General features: G+C 58.5%; 1 protein-coding gene across 1 annotated transcript in view; it reads right to left on the bottom strand.

Moving 5' to 3' along the window:
* Nucleotides 1–17,720, bottom strand: part of TIMP2 (TIMP metallopeptidase inhibitor 2) — a 46,042-nt gene extending 28,322 nt beyond the window's left edge. The window contains 1 exon segment of the mRNA NM_001145985.1: nt 17,574–17,720. Within this exon segment, the coding sequence (NP_001139457.1) occupies nt 17,574–17,706 (133 nt within the window). The 5' untranslated portion in view covers nt 17,707–17,720.

Here is a 21,581-nt window from a genome sequence, read left to right as displayed (position 1 = left end):
ACAGAGGACGGGCCCAAACGCCAACAGTGCTGAGGAAGTTAAGATCCCACCGCAGGAGACAAGCGAGGGTTCAGGTGCAGGGCTGCAAACGCCTGGCCCTTGGAGGGAGCTACTGACAAACAAGAGGAGGAGGGGAGGAGGAGGAGGAGGGACCTGCTGGGAAGGGGGTGGGTGCACGTGTATGTGTGTGCACATCCTGTGTGTATGCATGTGTGTGCTCGTATGGGTGTCTGGGAGGAGGCGTGTGTGGGTGAGCGTGCTGACCTGCACGTTTGTACTAGGATCCAATGCGAACCAGAGAGGGGGGTGTGCTGGTGGTATTTCTTTTCTCGTGGCTCTCTGGCATTAGGCAGGCACGTGTGCTCCCCTGGGCCTTCCAAAAGGAGGTGCATTTACACCAAAAGAGTGTTAAGTCGGTTGACTGCAGCTGGTGTTAAAAATGGCCTGATTTGCGGGCTAAGGAGCTGGGTCCTGGAGTTCCCGTCGTGGCGCAGTGGCTAACGAATCCGACCAGGAACCATGAGGTTGCAGGTTTGATCCCTGGCCTCGCTCAGTGGGTTAAGGATCCAGCGTTGTCGTGAGCTGTGGTGTAGGTTGCAGACGCAGCTCGGATCCTGTGTTGCTGTGGCTGTGGTGTAAGCCGACAGCTGTAGCTCTGATTAGACCCCTAGCCTGGGAACCTCCATATGCTGCGGGTGTGGCCCAAGAAATGGAAAAAAGACCAAAAAAAAAAAAAAAAAAGGAGCTGGGTCCTGGGCTCCGCAGGGGAGCCCATCAACTGTGTGGGCACTCTTTCCCTTCTTTCATTTTAGAACATGCAGAGCCAGGCCAAGCGATTTTAGCCCAAAGTAATGGCAATCGCCAGGACACCACTGCACCAACGGAACGGCTGATGTGAACAGCACAGGCTCCCCCTTTTGCACATCTTTCCATAGGAACCCCTGAAGTAAGGAGCTGTTAGCACCTCTGGTTCACAGGTGGGGAAACCGAGGCAGGGAGCCATTAAGAAACTTGACCCAGGCAGTTCCCGTTATGGCTCAGTGGTAACGAACCTGACCAGTGACCATAAGGACGGGGGTTTGATCCCTGGCCTCATTCAGTGGGTTAAGGATCCAGCGTTGCCGTGAGCTGTGGCGTAGGTCGCAGATGCGGCTCCGATCCCACGTTGTTGTGACTGGGGTGCAGGCCGGTAGCTACAGCTCTGATTTGACCCCTAGCACCTGGGAACTTCCATATGCTGTGGGAGCAGCCCTAAAACGACAAAAAAAAAAAAAAGGAAAGGAAAAGAAACTTGACCCAGATCACACAGCTGGCACGGGGCAGCTGGGAGACAGCGTGTCTTTGATCAGCATCCGTTGGTCACACGGCTGCTGCTTCTGATATACGTGATCAGGCAGCTATGCATGTGGAAGTGGTTCATACCATATTCCACCAATCTGCCAACCACCGCGATGAGCAAGAAGAAAGAGAAGCTTGGGTCATTAACACAAGGGTTGAGATTTCCAACAAAAAGCGCCACAGCAATTCAATAGGGAAAAGAATAGTTTTTTGTTTGATCTCAACAAGTGTTCCTGGGGCAGACGGCTAGCCACATGCGGAAAAGACGCATTTAGACCCTTACCTCACCCCACGCACCCTGTCCAAAATTAACTCAATGTGGATCCTAGGCCTTAACGTAAGGTTTAAAACCACAGATGCTTAGAAAGAAACAGACGTGTGTCTTCATGACGTTGGCTTAACAAAGATTCCTTAGCTGCAACACCAACAAGCACAAGCCATCCAAGCACGTGATACGTTTGGAGGCGTCCATATTAAAAACCTTTGCTTTTCAAAGACATCATTAATAAGTGAAAACACAAGACACGGACTGCGAGGAAACATCTGCAAATCACACGAGCAACAAAAGACTGGAACCAGTTTGCATAAACAGCTCTAGTGACTCCGGGAGAAGGTAGCAATCCAATTTAAACACGGGCCAAAGACGGGACACCCGCGTCACCAAATAAGATTTATGTATGGCTAATAAGGTCCATTCAACATCAGCAGTCATTAGGGAAATGCAAAATGCGAAGTGACAACGCGCTACCACTTCACACCCAGTGAGATGGCTGCCATGAAAAAGCCAGGCAGTGACAGGCGGTGGCGAGGATGTAGGGACCCTGGCACCCTCACACGGACACACGTGGTGCCGCCATTCTGGAAGACAGTTGGCAGTTTTATAAAAAGGTCAAAAACGTAGATTTACCGCGTGACCCGGTTGGGGGTACCCTCCCAGGTGTGCACCCGAGAGAAGTGAAAACACGTCCCACAACAAGAAAGAGAAGCACAGCGACCGAATAACCATCCCAGCTGCCTGGGAGGGGCTGCCTTTGAATCTGGGTGCCAGATGCCAGACACCGAGCTTTTCCCACGCCTGGGAAGGGCCACAGGGGTGTCCAAACAGGTGGGGAGGGAAGGAGCTGTGACTGCCCCGGTCTGTGTTGTAAGGCAGCTGGAGAGAATGGGGAAGACCGCCTGGAGATCTGGCGCTACCCCGGAAGGTGAGCGGAAGCTGGAGCCCCGCCCACTGCGAGGCTCCGCCCACTCGGCCCCTCGGCCACACCCAGAGCCAGGCCCGCTGCCCAGTTGGTTCTCCTGGAGACACACAAATGGATGGAAACAGTATCTGGGGATCGAGCCCGGGAATTAGTCAGCTCCTCAGTGCAGGAACTGAGAACCCTGTACCAACCGGCAGATGCACCCTCATCCTCCGCCCGCGCCCCCAGCTCCCCCACATCCTCACCCCAAGCCCTTCCCCACTCCTGGACTGGACCAGCGTGTCCTGGGCATCCGAGTTCTCCCTCGTGTCTCCTGATCCCGCTGCCCCAGGGCGGGAGGGGCTGGCCTGTGCTGCCCCAATGCCCGTCCTTACAGAAGCCCAGTCAGAGGGAAGGACACTGGGTCCATTCTCCTCTCTCACCCTTGGCACCCGCGGTGCACAGAGCCAGCCCTGGCGGTCACCTGGGCAGTGGCTCAGACAACCTTTCAGCAGAGACAGACCCCTCCCAGGCCACCGGGGAGGGACGCTCCTCATGGGCAGCGGGAAGGACCACAGCTCCGCTGCCTTCTGACTCCCCCAAAGGAGACGCCAGGGCACCCCATGCCCGCTGATGAGGAGGCAGGGCAACCTCATCAGCATGGGGGCTGTGCAGCACCCAAACCAGGAGCTCTGATGCCAGGCGGGCTGGGATCCAGTCAAAAGGTCTCATGTGAACCTCCTGACCAGGCTTCCTGTCACCCACCTAATTCCACCCCACCCCACCCTTCTCTCTCCAAAGGCCCAGAGTCAGAGCCCCGGGGGGTGGGAGACACGGTTCAGCACGTTTTCCTTGAAATCTTGAAAAACAGATATAAAAGGGCTCCCAATTAGCTGGCGTGGCCAGAGAGAACATTTCCACACAATTTAAGCTTGCTCTTTCATCTGTCAACATTTCTCTTTCTTCTGAGAGTACATAACACAGGTATAGTTTGACCATTTTATGAGAATTCCGGATAGTCTTCAGGACTATAATAGAGAGAGAGTCTCCAGGGCTTTTAGATATAAAGGACTTCACCACGCACGCGCACACACACACACACACACACGACGCTCTTGAGAACCTCCTCTAGCTCCCAGAAAGGCCAGTGAACGTCTGAGCGCGCACACACACACACACACACACACACACACACACACCCACTCTTGAGAACCTCCTCTAGCTCCCAGAAAGGCCAGTGAATGTCTGAGCGCACGCGCGCGCACGCACACACACACACACACACACACACAGGCCGAGCGCAAGCCGCGCAACACACACCACACACTGCACACGACGCCCTTGCAGAACTCCTCTAGCTCCCAGAAAGGCCAGTGAACGTCTGAGCACCAGAGACGCAGACAGTCAGTCCTGCTCATGAGGAGCGGACCGTCGGATGTGTGTCAACCTAACGGTAGACGTACGACGTGTGCTCATCCAGCGATGTCTCATTAAGACGAAGCCATGGGGGGCAAAGCTCAAAACCCAAACCGAAGTAGTGAATGCTTAAAGAATCACCTGGGGAGTTCCCGTCGTGGGCAGTGGAAACGAATCCGACCTAGGAACGCATGAGGTTGCAGGTTCGATCCCTGGCCTCGCTCCGTGGGTTAAGGATCCGGCGATGCCGTGAGCTGTGGTGTAGCTCGGATCCCGCATGGCTGTGGCTCTGGTGTAGGCTGGCAGCAACAGCTCCAATTAGACCCCTAGCCTGGGAACCTCCATGTGCCACGGGTGCAGCCCTAGAAAAGACCAAAAAAAAAAATAAAAAAATAAAAGAATTCACCTGCTAAGAAATCAGGGGAAAATCTGAGAAAGGGGGCGGTGTGTCTCCCCAGATGGGCTCAGAAAGGAGACAGTGGGTAAGGACAGGAAGAAGGGCTGTAGCCTTGGTTCAGGAGGAGAATGAAAAAAAACAGGGAAAAAAGTCCTAAGGAACCAAGAGTGTCTGGAGGGAGGTTTGCTCTGGTGGTTCAGGCACGGACTAACTGTGGGACCCGGGGCAAGTTTCTGACTCTGGGTGCCTCGGCATGCTCACCTGTAAGATAGCTGGGGATCATGACAGCGGCACCTGTCCATGTAAAGACTAACACGCATCACCATTAGAAACATGCTTGGGGGGCTGTGCGGGGAGAGGGCGGGCGATACTCACCGTGTGTGTCTCCAGATGCCTGGACTAGACCACTGAGAACGCATTACAGGGAGTCAGCAAGTGGCCGCGTGGAAAGAAGCACTTTTTTACAGGGTTGTCTTGAAATCATTGAGCTGACTTGGTAGGTAGTGAGACACCCATCACTGGAGGCATCCAAGACCAGCCCGGATAAAACGAACATGAGGAATATTTTAAACTCCATTTCTCTGAACCGTAGCCTCTAAAAACACACTTGTGACACCCAGCAACTTGCCCAGAAGCTCCAGTTTTGCTTACTTCTGGCTCTCCCTCGGCTAAGTTCCAGAATGTCAGTTCTTAAGGCCGGCTGGGTGTTAGACCAGCTCTATCACAATCACCTAGCAGGTGGGCGGCTGAGCTAGACTGAGTCCTGGCCAGGTGCCACTCTAGGCTTTTCCACCCGAAAACTGGGTGGTGTTTGTGACTCTGTAGGTTTAACCGTCTCCCTGAGGCCCAGGGCAGTTCTAGAAGGATGAGACGGCCCGGCAGCCAGCCTCCGGGAGAACAAGCCCAGGTTGCATCTCCGCTGCTTCCCCGACCAGCTTCACAAAGACAGCGGGAGGAAGAGACTCTTCTAAACTTACGGGCGACACCAGGCCGGCCCGGGGGCTGCTTACGGCCAATGCCACCGCGCCTTGGTCTCTCCCAACGATAGCAGTCGCTTTCCCCCAACTTTACGATGGCAGATGCCCGCCTAGGTCAGGGGTCCCCGAGGCCAAGAACGGTTCTTGCGGTACCCGGACCTCCCCACCCCCACTTCCCCAAACTACCACCTTCTCCCCCACCCCCGTCCCAGCAGCTTCCATGCCCATCCCCCAGATCAGACTGCAGGCGCGAGAACTTCCAAATCAGCCTTTGGGACTGGGGCCTAGGCTCCCTCCCTGGCCCACTTCCCAAGGCCCCCTTAGGGGCCTCACCAAGCAGTGGGGCACAGAAAGATCTCCAGTCCCACACTGGGTAAGAGGAATCTGCGTGGGGTCTCTGGGGCCACTGACCACAAAGCTGGCTGGAATTGCAGCTCCCACCTCTGCCAGCAGCCCAGCCCCAGCTCCCACTGGTGAACTCTGGCAGCCGCTGTCACGGGAACGACAGAGCTGTTGTGCTGTGACATCAGAGCAGGGGTGAAGTCAGGGACAGTGACCAGCCAGAGGGTGAGCACCTGTCAGGACACCGCTCACAAAGATTTGGCCCGGACAGCAGAGGGACGGCCAGCTTGGGGGCAGGGAACATGGTTGACAAAAACTACAGCTTGGGGATCCTGTGACGGCATTCCAGAACCTCCCAGCACGGCCACCACTGCCGTCCTCTCCAGGCTGTTTTTGGATTGAAGACATTTTTCGCAAGCCTGGGGTGCCCCGACAGCACCTTGGGGCTCAATCCTAGAACGCAGCTCCCATCCCCCCGATGGACTTGTTCTGCTCAAGGGTCTCTCCCCTCCACGGGTCCCAGCACTGAACCAGGCCCACCCTGCCTTAAAAGTCTGGGCTCGGAGTTCCTGTCGTGGCTCAGTGGTTAAGGAATCCGACTAGGAACCATGAGGTTGCAGGTTCGATCCCTGGCCTTGCTCAGTGGGTTAAGGATCTGGCGTTGCCGTGAGCTGTGGTGTAGGTTGCAGACGCGGCTCGGATCCCGCGTTGCTGTGGCTGTGGTGTAGGCCGGCAGCTGTAGCTCCAATTCGACCGCCAGCCTGGGAACCTCCATATGCTGCGGGTGCGGCCCTAAAAAGACAAAAAGACAAAATAAAATAAAATAAAAGTCTGGGCTCATCTCACTGTTGACCACAATCAGACCCATACTTCAGCACACTCTGACTTTAAAAATGACATGTATCACTCAAGTTCAACACAGAAAAAGTAGAACACACACACTTGCAAAAGAAAGTCTAATTTCCCTCCCGTATCTGAACATTCTACATTTCAGTAACAAATTCTACACCCACTGGAACCACTGGGCATCCAAGGCTGTGATTTCTTTGACCGCCGCCCTGCCGCTGTAGCTAAGTGTTTCTAACATGTCCCCGAGATAAACAAGACGGACGTGGGTACCCTGGTGACAAGATGCCACGTGCCTTCTTCTTTATTTCTTACAGAAAAATCCCTAGATTTAGAGTTTCTTAACAGAAGGTGATTTTTAAAATGCCCTTCTAAAAGCTTCAAAACTGCTCAGGTTAAGACAAAACAAACCTATATTTTTTTTTTTTTTGGCTGCACCCACAGCATGAAGAAGTTCCTGGGTCAAGGGCTGAACCCGTGCCACTGCGAAGGCCAGAGCCACAGCTGTGACAACACCGGATCCTTAACTTGCCAGGTGCCAGGGAACTCCTTAAACACACCTACCTAGAGTCAGCTCTTCTAAGGACCACACAGAACAGGGCCACAGACAGGCCGAAGCTGTGACGTCCGACCCATTTCTGGAGACGTGAGCCACGATCCGACTCCTGGGACCAGCGCCGGCCCTTGGCGGCAATGACCTAGGGCCGGTTACTGACTGCTCCCCATCCAGAGAGGCAGAGACGCCTGCCTGACCCGCCGCCCACCTCCCAGGAGCAGGAAGAGGTGAAGTCCTTTTGCACTGAAAAGCCCCAGGCAACTGGTGACTCCCTGCCTGGAGCTTTACCCTGCCTTCCAGAACCGGTGGCAGGAAACAAACAGCCCCTCAGACCTATTTTCCAGTTCCCTGTTCTGGAGCCAACGGGACCAAGGGGCCCAGAATGTCACAACTGAGAATCGGGGACCGGGAGTGCACGTCCCATCATGGCCCTGCTCCAAAGCCACCCCGCCCAGGATGCCTGCGTCCTACCTGGGCAGACTGGGCCAGTCCTCCTCCCCCAGGGGCTTCGGACAGTGGAGTTAAATGCTTAAGGGCTGCAGCGAAAAGCCCCGGGAGACAACTCTTAGTGTCCCCAAAGCCGCCCGGCCACAGGGTCAAGAGTCCTTCTGCAAAGGGGACACCCGCAGCCGCGAGACCATGGGCAGCCGGGTTAGGTGACCTTCCTGGCGTCGGAGCCTGGTGGTGAGGCGAGTCTGCCGTGTCCCAGGGTCACTGCGTGTGTGCCAACACTCCCAACACGCAGCCCCAGAGGCTCCTTCCTGCACGTCGCCACGGCTCACGCGCTCCTGGCATCCTTCCCGCCCCTGTCCTCGCTCTCCACTCCTTCCCATGCCAGGGGACCCAGGCGAGGACACAGTGGCCTAGGAGGGTCCACCCGCTCAGCACAGTGACTTCTCCACTCCCTGGAGTGACCAGGGGCGGGGCCCGGAGGAGGGGAGCAGCCGGTTGGAGCAGTTTCTGTTCAGCGCCAGGAGCCCTGAGCACAGAGACATGTGGGCTGCACCGAAACCCCTGCGCACGCCCTCGACTCCTGATCTGGGCCAAAGGCGGGGGGCCGCACGAGAGAGCGGGGCCACAGAGGGAAGCCAGGCCAAGTTCCACCCGCTGCAGGAGGAGCACGGAAAACAGAGGCGCCCGGGAAGGTCAGGGGAGGTTATGTCCCGGTTGCACATGCGTGACTTTCTTCTCTGGGGACAGAGGCCACAAAATGTCACAGAAGCATCACACAGGGTCTCAGAACTCCAGATGGGGTGGGCGAGGCTGGCCTCCACGGGGTCCTTCCCTTGCCTTTGCAGACCTGACTCATTCACCAGAAACTCACTCAGATCTGCTCTGGCACAGCCCAAGAAGAGCAATCCTTTTTTTTTCTTTGTTGTTGTTTTTTTAGGGCCACACCCACGGTGTATGGAGGTTCCTAGGCTAGAGGTGGGGACTGCAGCTGCCAGCCTACACCACAGCCACAGCCACGCAGGATACGAGCAGCACCTGCAACCTACACCACAGCTCACAGCAATGCCAGATCCTTAACTCATCAAGCGAGGCCAGAGATCAAACCTGTGTCCTCATGGATACTGGTCAGGTTCCTTACCGCTGAGCCACAATGGGAGCTCTAATCCTGCTTTTACAGAAGAAGCAGCCGAGACTGCCAGCGGTACCGTCAGGACTCAGAACCAGCTCGAGCTGTGTCCAAAGCCTGGGCTTTTTCTCCCGATACTTTCCAATTTTTCCTTTTTCCTCTAAGGTGCTGGTCCATGTCCTCATTTTGTCCTTGTTAGGAGTCAGCTGCTGAAGAGCCTTCTAGGCAGAGCCTCCAACCATCCTCGGGGGCCCTGGCAGAGCCTGGGGCAGAGCCTGGGGGCAGAGCTGTGGACGAAGACGCCTGACCCTATGGGGCCTCCCAGAAAAACTATCCAAGACCTCGGGAGCACAGATCAGAAAGGGCCGAGTGAGGTCCCAGGGACTCTGTTCCCAGGGACTCCTCACCCCGAACATTCCACAACCGAAGGCCAGGTCGTGGCCTTGAAGCCCATCTCTCCCTCTTTTAGGGAACTCTGCCTACAGGTTCCAGATTCGCCACATCTCTGGGGTCAGTTTGGAGAAGGACACCCTGCGAGCATCACTTCTTCTGGAAAGCAGGGAGCAGGCCACCAGGTGAGAGGTGAGCCAGCCCCAGGACACCCAGGCCCCGGGTGGGGAAGTTTCCATCAAGAGCCAGATGGTAACAAACAAGACTCTGTTGCCACCACCAAGGAATCTGCCTCGTAGCTCAAAAGCAGCTGCAGACTTTGTATTGCCACCGGGTGTGGCCACATCCCAGGAAAACAGGTGATGGGAGCTGAGGGGGGGGTGCTAAGCCCTGAAAGGCCGGCAGAGTCTTAGGAGACGGACTGCATCACAGGCCTCCTACTGCAGGGCCCAGCCTTGCTGCTGCAGCACCAGGCAGAAACGCAGCAGCCACGTCTCCTCCAGGGAACGCCAGGCGACCCCAGCGCAGGGGTCTGAGGGCTGCTGCAAAATCAGATGGTAGGGCGGCTGCACAGCTCTGCGGCTGCGCTCAAAACCACCCAACGGCACACTTCGAGTGGGTGAAGAGGAGGTGAAAAACATTGTGAACAGAGCTGATAAAGAGCATAAGAAAAATGATCAGTCTTCAAGGAGCAATAAACCCTTCCCTCATCTGCCTCTCGGAGGAACAAAGCAGCAGCCTGGGACGTGGTCCCACCGTCCAGGCTCAGGCCTCTCACCCTCGCCCCTGCGGCCTCCTCCCCGCCCCTCCCATCCTGAAGGAACCCCCACCTGCCCCCCACTGCCTTTTAACTTTCATTACACAATGAATACAGGCTCATCACAGAAAATTTACAAAATGCACGTAAACAAAAAGGAAAATCACCCTGGGTCTCACCCACTGCCTAGAGTTCTGAGAGACATCTTTCCAGACTTTTCCCTACATGTGCGTGCGTATGCACAATTAAAAAAACAAGACAGAGGTACATACAGAAGCAGTAAAACCGCATAAAGAAAAGCCAGGGAATTTTCACCATAAAAGCCAGGACAGTGGTTCCCCTAAGGAAAAGGAGGGAACTGGGGCCGGAGGGGTTCACAGAGGTTCGGAGGTTTGGGGGGTGGCACTGACTTGTTTCTCAATCTGGGTCTTTGCTGGATGACTTTTGTTACAATGTACAGTTACCTATTCTGCATTTAAAACATTACATTGGATAGTGTTTAAAATGTGAAAGCCTACAGACTATCGCTAGGCTTTTAAATTTAATGCACTCTGAACATTTTTCTAGGTCATAAACACGAATCTATAATACTGTTTAATAAAATGACTGCTTCCTATTCTGCTGTCAGGATAGAGCTGAATTTACGTAGCTCATCTCCAACTGCTGGGCAAGCCTCGGGACCAAGCAGCTCTCAGGGGTCCTTCCTTTCGCTCCTTTCAAGCCAACGCGAGTCTTGGTTGCTGTGTTCAGCCTCCTCTCTGGGTCAGATCTCTTGTTTTAAAACCCTGTCTCCTCACGTGGCTATTTGCGGGTCACGTGACCCCGAGCAAGCTACTTCATCAGCCTGTGCCTCAGTCTGCTCATCTGTAACATGGGGATAATTGTGAATTACATTCATTCCAGGAGTGTGTGCAATTCGGTAGCAAGCGCTGAGCACCTGATCATGACTGCTGCTGTGACTGTCATTTGTCACGGTCACTTTCCCTTCCCTGAACCATCACCGTGTCCCTTCTAGCTCTCTGGCCACCCTCCTGGAGGCACCAGAAGCCAACTGTGCGTCTCCGAGCTCCCGGACCTGTGTGAAAACCACGGCCAGCCCTCAGGGTTGGGAGGGTTACACGTCCAGCAGGGCGTCCAGCACAGAAAAGCTAACGTCCGGCCCCAGCCCCGAGCGGGCCCTGCCCCGGGCATTCTCCCTCCACCCTTTCCTGTGATTCTTGCCCACGACCGAGGTACAGAATCTCTGGTCTCCTCTTTGGAGATGGAGAAACGGAGGCAGGGGGCACCTGCCCAAGGTCTCGCCCCTGGACTGAGCCACGGGGCTGCAGAGTGGCCACCCCAACCACGCTGCTCTGAACCCAAGGGCCCCCCGACACCAGACCCTGCCCTCAGTCCACCCAGTCCCCAGGGTCTCCGAATCCCAGCAGAACGCCGCAGGGCACGCAAGCCCGCTGACCACCAGACCTTGCTAGGGGATGCCTGTCCCCTGGCACTGGGCTCCCACCCCCCATCCTGTCACCCTCCCACCTGCCTCCTGAGCCCTCCCCCCATGCAGGTGCCCGCTCCCCTCCCCTGGAGGTCAATGGCCCTCACACCGCCTTCCTGCCTGCAGCTTCTTCCTTCCTTCCCCTGCCCCCGACCCCGCCGTGTCTAACAGCTCTCAGGGGACAGCAAAGACCTCGGGGTTCCCACCACTGGACCCCGGCTCGGCTGCGGCACCCAGGCACGAGGCTGCCTGCACCTTGGTTCCGAAGCCCCCTCCCACCACATCTCCCAGACTCCTCTCCAGGCCATGATGTGTCCTCGAGGGGCAGTGACTGACCTTGCAGGGGACACACGCCCCTTTGAGAAGCTGGTGGAAGCCGCGGCCTCTGTCCACAGAAAAACAGACGTATACACACGCGTGTCACTCTCTCTCTCTCTCACACACACAGCTTTCCTTCCAGTCTCAGGACTCAAGCGCCTCCCCCCCCCCGCCCCCCGCCGCCAGCCCATCTCCGGACACAGCTTCACACACCCAGGCTGGGACACACCAGGCCGGGACCCTTCTTTATTGAGATTACACCTCAACTTGATTTTTACAGCAAACACCCGCTCAGGCCACCTGGCTGTATCTCTGAAGCTTAACCCAGGACACTAACTGTCACAGCTGACCCAGGGAGCGGCTCAGTTCTTTCGGCTGCAACGTGGGACTCCCCTGGGTCTCTGTCACTTTCCCCTTGAGGTGCACATCCAGGCGGCAACAGAGGCACCAAGGGCTCAGGACTCCAGTTTGCCTGGGGCCTCAGGGGTCCCGGCTCTGCTCTGAGGTACCAGCGCCCCGTCCGCCCCCCAACCCCAGCCCGGAAGTCCTCCTCCCTGCCCCTCCCTCGGTTGCCTGTCCTCCCAACATCCTGGGGCATCTCACCCCCCACCCCCCACCCGAGTCCCCGTGGTCCTCACGGGCTCCGGACCCCAAAGCAACGGCACAGAAGCCTGGCCAGGCGCTCTCAGAGTCTGTTGGTTTCAAACCACGCACAAGCGCAGCTGTCAATCGCACCGCATGGGAGGTTTCTACAATGTTCTCTCCTCCCACCAAACCGCACATTGTGGCGGGCGGCGGAATCACCTGGAGAGTCGGAGAAACACCAGTGCCCACGGCCCGGGCCCCGAAGGTCCAGCACGGACGCCACCGGGGCGAGGCCGGCTGTCACCCACGGGCGCGCAGCCTCCTCGCCTCCCCTCGGGCCCTCCCGCCCCGAGCCTGCTCTGTACCCAGAGCCCACTGGCCTTTCCCAGGCAGCCCGTCCACCTGCCTGAGCACCGACGGCCGCCACCAGGAAACGGCACACTTAACGCTGCCGGGATGCGCGCTCCCCCGGCTCCGTCCTCTGATGTAGGGTAGGGGTTCTTGGTGCCTCCAACCCTGCTTTCCCACGGCTGCCTCTCCCGTCCCAGAAAGACCATCCTAACCACAAGGCCCCTGCCCTTCACCCCCCACCTGTGTGTGTGCACTGCAGGGTGGAGGGCTGTCCGGGGCAGGCCCCGAGTCCCCGAGTCCCAGCCAGGGGAGAGGCGTCGGTGGCACTTGCACCCCGCCCCCAGACTCTGCCTTCTCTCTCTCTTTTTTTTTTTTTTTGTCTTTTTGCCATTTCTTGGGCCACTCCCACGGCATATGAGGTTCCCAGGCTAGGGGTCTAATCGGAGCTGTAGTCACCGGCCTACGCCAGAGCCACAGCAATGCAGGATCTGAGCCACGTCTGCGACCTACACCACAGCTGACGGCAACGCTGGATCCTTAACCCACTGAGCAAGGGCAGGGATCGAACCCACCACCTCATGTTTCCTAGTCGGATTCGTTAACCACTGCGCCACGACGGGAACTCCTGCCTTCTCTTAATCTCCTTCCGCGTTTCTCCCCTGTCCCGCTGTTTCTTCCCATCCTCCAGGCTTCCAGAGTCCTCTAGGCACATCTCCTAGCCATTCTGGAACCCAAAGGGCTCTGCTGCTCCCACGGCCCCCTGGGCCCTGGATCAGTGGCTCTGCATCAGGATAAGGGGGCTGTGTGCCCCTCCATAAGCCTGGGGGTCGTCTATACCCGCACCAGTGGGAGGCACCTGACAACCAAGCTGAGATGGCGAAGGAGAGGCAGGACCCAGGCCCATCCGCGCCTCAAGGACCAGCGGCCAGCACTCCAGACTCCAGAGCACTGAGCGGGTCTCGGGGCAGGCTGGTGCTGTGTCCTCACATCCCAGAGCGGGAGGAACCCGGGGCGTTGGGAGAGCGCCCTCCAGCCACGTGCCCGGCCCGCAGCGCAGCCCCCAAGCCCTGGCACATCTTCTGGTGTCCCTCGCCAGGTTGTCGTCACTGCCCTGGAGAACACGGCCTTCTGGGGACACTGCCCAAAACCAAGCCCAGGAACTCGAGTGCCCCCGCCCCAGCCCCCTCCCCATCCTCCCATCGGAACCTAGAATCTCTCCTCAGATGCACAAGGCATTTCACCTGGGGCTCAGTTACTTTGCGAATGAGCTGCCCGAAGCCCTCGGACTCCGACTTACTTTAGACCTCGCTCTGGCCGCTGGCCGTGTGGGGGTCTGCGGCCCACCCTCAGCCACCGTCTTAAACCCGCTTCCACACCGCCTGGCACCAGTGTCTACGGTGCTCACCCCCACCCCCCCCCACCCCCCCCCCCACCCCCGGCGCAGGGACGACGCTTGCTGCTCCCTTCCGTGCCCTGGGGCGCAGCCGGCCACTCCACAGCTGTGGGTTGAAACGCAGGCGAGTCTGATGTGAAAATCGGGATGAACCCAACACAGACGGATTATGCGAGAGGGTTACATTAGCACACTCCTCTGCAAAAGGAGTCGCCAACAGTGTCTTTCACGGGGCCTCACGCAGCTACAGGAAGCTCCTCTGCCCGCCTGTCCCAGCAGGTGTCTGGTGAGGGCGCTGCCATTTCTGAGCGCTCTGCTCGATATTCTCCCCAGAGGCCACTCTCTGGCCCCCATCACAGGGTGCCCAAGGCCAGCCCGTCTGCCCTGGCAACCACGTGGCCTGGGCTGCGGTCCCTGCTCCACTGGGTGCTAGAGACTCTCGGAGGGTCTGCGGAAGCAGCGTCTGGAGACGGGAGCGTCCTGAGCAAGGCGCTCTTGGGAGACGGCGGCTCTGAGCCCCGCCACCCAGGCCGGAGGGGAGACGCCAGAGACCGGCCCAAGCAGCCCAGGTCTGCCGAGGGGCTCAGCTGGCTGAGGACCTCCAGGCTCTGCCCCAGAGCTGGTTTCCAGCCAGATGACTGGAGCTGCGAGGCCAGCAGGAGATAAGAAGGGCTCCCTTAGGTGAGAGGGAAGCCGGCCAGCAGCACATCGAGCAGGGCTCTGAACTGAAATGCTTCCCGCCTGGCCTCGCTTTCCTGGAAAGGACAAGGAGCCTTCCAGGAGGAGCCCCGCTCCCCTCCTCCCCCCTTCACCCTAAACCTCACAACCTAATCTTAAACTCTTTTTGCCAACCAGGGTTCCACTCCCACAGGCTGCGAGAGCTAAGGAGATGCCTCCCAGAAACCCTCACACAGGCAGACAGAAATATGACTGTTTCCTAGGCCGACTGCCTCCTGCAGACACCAAGCCATTTAACAAGCCCGCATCCAGCCAACAATGAAAGGAGCCAGCACACTGCAGAAGGCCAGTCTTCAAGGACCCCAACGTGCAACAGGCCATTGCCTTTCCCAGACTCCTGGGCCACTGCCTCGATGGCACAGTCACCTGGAGGGCTTTAAAATTACAAAAGCCAAGATCTGAACCAGACCTTCGGTATCTGCAAAGAGATCCAGACCCCAGGCAACGCCGCTCTCGGCCGGAGCGGGAATCATCACCGAGCCTGCAGCACCTAAAGGAGAAGCAGGCATGGAAAGGCCACTGCTTTTTCTGCAGGGCTTGCTCCACGGCCATCCGGGGCCCACACCCTGGGAGGTCTCAGCAGCATATCCGGGGTGGAACGAGCACAGAAGGGCTGCGTGTGGAACGAGCCTGGGCAGCATCCCCCTCAACTTCACGTCCACCCAGAACCTGGGGATGTGGCCTTATTTGGAAGTAGGGGATTGCAGATGTGAACAAGACGAGGTCACAGGGGACTAGGGCAGGCCCAGAATCCAATGACTGGTACAAGAGGAGAAGACACGGGCAGGCAGAGAAGAGGGCCACGAGGGAATGGAGCAGCGACTGGAGCGACGTGTCCATAAGCCAAGGGACACCAAGGGTGGCCCGGAGCCACCAGGAGAGAGACTGGGAACAGACCCCCTCAGAGCCTCCAAAGGGACGTCCCCTGCCAGCACCTTCACCTTGGCCCTTAGGCCCTGCAGACTGAGAGAGAATCAGTGCCTATGGTCTAGGGCTCCCGGTCTGCCGTCACTTGTTGCAGCAGCCACAGGAATCTCATGTACTGGGCTCTGCAGCACGAGTCTGGCCTCGGCTGGCCTGGCTGGACCGCTGGGCTGGGCTGGGGTTAAAAGTGTGGGCTCGGCTATGATTTTGCTGCAAATGATTTGGACACAAATGTCAGGAGGTGCAGGTGGAAGAGAGGGTGACGCGCCAAGCAAGAAGGAGCCTGCAGACTCACGGAGTCTCCTGGACCCTGACCTTTGCTGCCCTTGATCCAAACCCAAAGCAGAAACCTTGGCTGATGCTGGACAAGGATGGGAGCGGCTGGCTGGACACTGTCTCCGCGCAGCTGAGGGGTGTAAGGTGGTCCCCAGGCCCAGCCCCTTCCCTCTTGGCCCCCTCGACCCCAGTGTCTTCCGAGCCATGGGTTCCCTCGGGGCCTGGGCCTGATTCTGCCCCGACCGCAGCCTCTCTCTCAGCGAGGGGCCTGCCCAGGCCTGGACCCCCAGGCGACATGACATCCCACGGGAGGGCCAGTCCCGGCCCCCCCACTGGGAGGAGCCTCTCCTCCTCCTGCAAATCTTCTCCAAACTGGAGGACAGACTCGACTTGCCCCAATTCGAGTTCTGCGGAAGGCAAGCACACACCTCGCCCCACGCGCAGGTGGCCTGAGCTACGTGTTGTGCCTGAAGACCTCCCAAGCCAGGCGGTGGTGGCAGTTCCAGGGGCCAACTGGGGTGTGGCCAGGAGCCGGGGAGGAGGCAGGGGAGTGTGGGGAGATCAGAGGGGCATGGCTGACAGGAGGAGAAACCCACAGACCCTGGCTTTGAGTCGGCCCACGTGAGTGTGGCCCAGCCTCACCACACCTGGCCTGGCAACAAGATGCTCTGCTGGCTGACACTTAGAAGCTGAAAAAAACCTGTTGGAAGCAGCCGCAGAGGCCCACCTGCTGTGCATCTGTCCTTCTGGTTAAAGGCAGCGTGCCTCGGGAAAAACCGCCTGACCATCACCAGGGCACAGGGGGCCTGCGAGCACCAGAGCTGGCTGGGAACCGCTGGGGCCCAGGTGGTTCCTCCCGTTTTTGCTGCATTCTCCCTGCTTCTGTCTCCTGCCCCTCTGGGGATCAACAAATAACCAAGCTCTCCTTCCCTGGAGAGCTCCCATCTCTGGGGGGGCAAGGGGCCCTGAGGGGAACAGATACTTGCTGGGGCCTCTAAGCAGCCATACAGCCCTATCTCAGCCTCCAGTCACCAGAGCCCCCAATTTGTGTGAATGTCCTGAAAAAGCAGTCACCACTCAAGGACGCTCCTGCCTGTCCCTGGATGCAGGGTATGGAGCAAGGAGCCCGCCCTGGAGCTCTGCCCATCTTTCTCCCTACCCCTCGGAGGCCAGGGGAGCCTGCCCAGGAGAGGGAAGCTTCCGTCCTGGCCAGCCTGATCTGACCAGCCCCAAATGGGGCTGGTGGGAGAGGCCCCGCTGGTGCAGCCCTTCCCCACCCAGCTCCAAGCCCAGAGGAGCCCAACTCCCATTTCATTTCACCTGTGAAAGTTTCCTCCCGGGGTCCCCAGTCCTCCCACCCCCACGCCGTGTCCCCCACTCTCCCCACCCCCGCGCTGGCATCCCAGGGCCCTCCGCCTGCCAAAACCCGATCCGTTCCCTGGCTCCCTTTTCTGGGGCTGGAGCTGCAGCGGAATTTCGGTGGAATTTTGAGGTTGAGAAGCATCTCGGCAGAGAGGAAAAGAAAGGGAGAGAAGGAAGGGGGAAAAGAAAGTACGATTTTGGCGTCAACTTGCAGGATTCTAGAAGGCACCGAGGCCCAGGAGGCGGGCGCTGGGTCCCTCTGCAAGATGCGGCCGGGCGGGCGGGGCGCCGGCGAAACCTCGGGGGTCCCGCGCGGCCCGCGGGGGCGGTGGGCACCGGGCCGGGGCGGGGTCGCGGTCCTTACCTACGTCTGCATTGCAAAACGCCTGTTGCGGGTGCACGGGGGAGCAGCTGCAGGCGTCGGCCGGGCGGAGCAGTGTCCCCAGCAGCAGCAGGAGGCCGAGCGCGAGCCGCAGGCTGCGGGCCGCGGCGCCCATGGCGGGCGGGGGGCGGGGGGCGCGGGCTCGGGCTCGCCGCCGCCGCCTGGGCTCGGGGAGCTCCCCTCTCGCCGGCCGGGGCCGCGCGGGTCTCGGCGGCGCTCCGCGGGCGCGCCCTCCGCTCTGGCCCGCACTTGCCGCACAAACTTTCTCGGCTCTTGGTCGCGGGCGCGGCGAGGGGCGCGGGGTGCGGCCCGCGGCGCGGAGGAGAGAGCGGGCGGGGGCGGCGGGCGGCGGGCGGCGGGCGAACGAGCAGGCGGGCGCGCCGCGGCCTGGGTCCCGGCGGCTCCACTGCCTTCTATGGATGTGTGCGCCGCGGGCGCGGGCCGAGCCGGCCTTTTATTGCGATACTTAGCTCCTTGGCTCCGCCCCCCGGTGGCGGGCGGCCAATGACGGCCCCGGGAGCTCCCCTCCCCGCGCGCCTCCCGCGCCTCCCGGCCCTCCCCCAAGCCCGGCTTTTGTTGTTCCCAGCCCGGCCCGGCCCCCGGCCCGCCGCTGCGCACCTGGCTTCCCCCCGCCCGGGACCGCACCCTGCAGGCTCCCGAATCGCCAGGGGTTGGGGGAGGGGGTGCTGCGGCGCGGACAGCGCCCCACACAGCCTGACTCAGCACCTGGGACTCGCAGCCCACCCCTCCAGGGCATCAGGCGGCACACCCACCAGCCCTTCCCCTCCAGCTGGGCACAGGAGGTGTACACTGCCTGATTCCCTTCCACCCCGGGGGGCGCTGAGATTCTAGCCAGAGACTGAAAGAGAAAAAGGATGTGCGCTTTGGAACAGGGGTCGTTCTCGGCCGCCCCTCGCCCTGCCCCCGCCCCCTGCTCCCTGTGGCTGGGTGGCCTGAAACTTACCAAGGACTCCTTTTCAAATGGAGGCCTTAGAATTTTAAGTGCGCTTAGCCAGCGGAGTTAGAGGGAGAGGCAGAGTGGTTACCAGGAGCAAACCAGGGTTTTGTTTGTTTGTTTGTTTGTTTGTTTAGGGCCGCACCCGAGGCACGGGGAAGTTCCCAGGCTAGGGGTCAAATTAGAGCTACAGCTGCCAGTCTACACCACAGCCACAGCCACACAGGGGATCTGAGTAGGGTCTGCCACATACACCACAACGCAAGGCTGGATCCTTAACCCACTGAACAGGGCCAGGGACCAAACCGGCGTCGTCATGGCTGCTACTCGGGTTTGTTACCGCTGAGCCACAAAGGGAACTCCAAAACGGGATTCATAAACTGGCCATATTTTTAACCAGCCAGCAAGGGGGGTGGTTGGGCCCAGAAGCCCAGGAGCCTGAAGGACTGGATGAAGGCATTTTCTGGGCCCTGCTCATGGTTCCTCCCTTAGCCCACAAGCGTGGGAGCTGAAGGACTTTTCCCAAAACAATTCTGGGTTCCAAGAAAGGCAGAGGGTCTTAGGAGGCATCCATCAGGAAATGTGACACCCCCCCCCACCCCGTCTGCCTATGAGCCCCTTCTGTGGTGGGCACTGTTGCACAGAGAGCTTCATTCTTGCCCGCAGGATGTTTGTAATCGAGCTGCAGAGCTGTAAACCGAAGAATAAAGACATAATTAAAGAATAATCACCCGCTAAGCTGTGTGATGCTGACTCGAGATATGAAACTGGAAAATATTGAAAGAATGGAAAAACAGTTTCTTTCTGTTTATGCGTGCTTTGCAACAGACAACTTGGAACCAAGTCAAATAGGCAGAGCAGTTATTTTTAGCACCCTGACAAATCCAAAGTCACTTTTTCGGCTTTTGTTTCTGTAAAATAGAGCCGTGTCATTCGTGAAATGGTGTTTGATGCTAACTTCTTAAGTACAGTGAATTCGGGAAATTATGACACGTTGGCTGCCTTTTCAGTTTCTTCTCTCTCTTTCTTTGTTATTACAAGTAGAGCAAAATGCTGTTGAACTTTACAGAAGCTAAAATCAATTTGTGAGTTTATGAAACAGGTAACTCGGGGGCTCTCAGCCTTTCAAGCAAGATAGACGCATAAACAGTTAAACATACATGAGGGTGAGAAATATGTTAGAACAAAACATTGTAAATCAACTATAATTTTATTTATTTATTTATCTTTTTGGTCTTTTTAGGGCCGAACCATGGCATATGGAAGTTCCCAGGCTAAGAGTCGAATTGGAGCTGGAGCCGCAGGCCTACACCCCAGCCACAGCAATGCAGGATCTGAGCCGCATCCGTGACCTATGCCACAGCTCACGGACATGCTGGATCCTTAACCCACTGAGCAAGGCCAGGGATTGAACCCGCATCCTCATGGATACTAGTTGGGTTCGTTACTGCTAAGCCACAATGGGAACTCCACCTATACTTTAATTTTTTTTAAGTGTAGAAGGTTAGGGAGTTCCCATCGTGGCGCAGCGGAAACGAATCCGACTAGGAACCATGAGGTTGTGGGTTCGATCCCTGGCCTCGCTCAGTGGGTTAAGGATCCAGCATTGCCGTGGGCTACGGTGTAGGTGGCAGACGTGGCTCCGATTTGGCGTTGCTGTGGCTGTGGTGTAGGCGGGCAGCTGCGTCTCCGACTGGACCCCTAGCCTGGGAAACTCCATGTGCCACAGATTCGGCCCTAAAAAAAGCAAGAAAAAAAAAATGCTCACCCCACCCCAAGCCCAGCATTTTACAGCTGTCCGGTGCTCGTGGTGGCCTTGGCTCCTGGGCGCCCAGCCTCCTTCCCCTGGCCTCTCATTCCTCCCCATCAGCCTCTGCCTGGGCTCCCAGTTAGAATCTTCCCATCTCAAAACCATGGGACCTGAGGCTTCGGATTAGGAATCCGTAGAGAACAGGAAGCAGATTATGATCTGGCTGAGGGTCAATGGATGCCGTTCCCAGGCTGCCTGCACCACCGCCAAGAGGGTTCAGCCACACGTGATGAGTGCTGAACGAGGGCCAGGAGGGGGCCGCAGCTCTGCCCTCTGCCCGAAGAGGACGCCCCGTGCCCAGAAAGAAGAGGACCCCAGGGCTGACAGCTCCCTCCGCAGCTTTCCTCCTCACCAGCCTCCCCAACCTTGATATTAGGGGACAGGTTAATGGGGGAGCCACACAGGAGACCCCAACCAGCACCCCGTGTGTATTCTGACCACAGCCGAATGGACCTTGGCTTCTGACTGTGGCTCCTGCAGGGGTGGACTGGAGGAGGCCGCACCTGCCAGGCCAGTCGGGGAGGGGCCTTCTAGGACCGGCAGATCCCACCCGAGGGGCCGCTGCTTCCCACCAGGAACTCTCCTGCCTCCCTCCCAGAGGGACTTTCTCAAGGCACAGCCCAGCAGAGCGGGCTGCCGGTCCCACCCCGCCGGGAGCACACCCAGCAAACAGGTCCAGGCCAGGCTTGGCAGCGCAGTCATCGTCCAGGGCCAGGAGGAAATGCCAGCGCCACCTCTTTCCCTCCTCTCAGGTAAACAGAGTCAGAATGACCTCAGCAGCCTTGGCCGGAGGCCCTGCTGAACCAGGCATCGTCCCCTGCAGGAGGGTGGGTGGACGCCCCCTCTCACTAGATCCGCTTGCCTGGTTTGGATAAGATCCATTTCCTCCTGAGCAGGGACTGTCTGCTCCCTAGAGACAGCTGGAGTGGAGCTGAAGCCCCCACACTCTGCAGGCAGGGTCCTAGGAGCCAGGAGCTGCCATCGGCCCCAAAACTCAAGAATCTGGACCCGAGAGAGTGGGTGTGTCTAGGGCAGGTCTGGGGCCCTGGGAGCACGTGGCTTTTGAGGCTGGGGGTGCGTTCAAGTGATGCGTGGCAGAGGGGAGCGGGCAGCGGGCCTCTGGGTCACGATGGGCCCCCTGTCAACTCTGGGCAGCAGATTCAGGCCACAGCAGGCGGACAGTGACGCCCAATCTTGGCATCCATCCCGAGCTTCTCGGGCGGGG

The sequence above is a fragment of the Sus scrofa genome, chromosome 12, assembly GCF_000003025.6.
Source record: "Sus scrofa isolate TJ Tabasco breed Duroc chromosome 12, Sscrofa11.1, whole genome shotgun sequence".
In the NCBI taxonomy this organism is placed as follows: Eukaryota; Metazoa; Chordata; class Mammalia; order Artiodactyla; family Suidae; genus Sus; species Sus scrofa.
The sequence above is the reverse complement of the archived record's forward strand: the minus strand, read 5'-3'. Positions and strand labels throughout refer to the sequence as shown.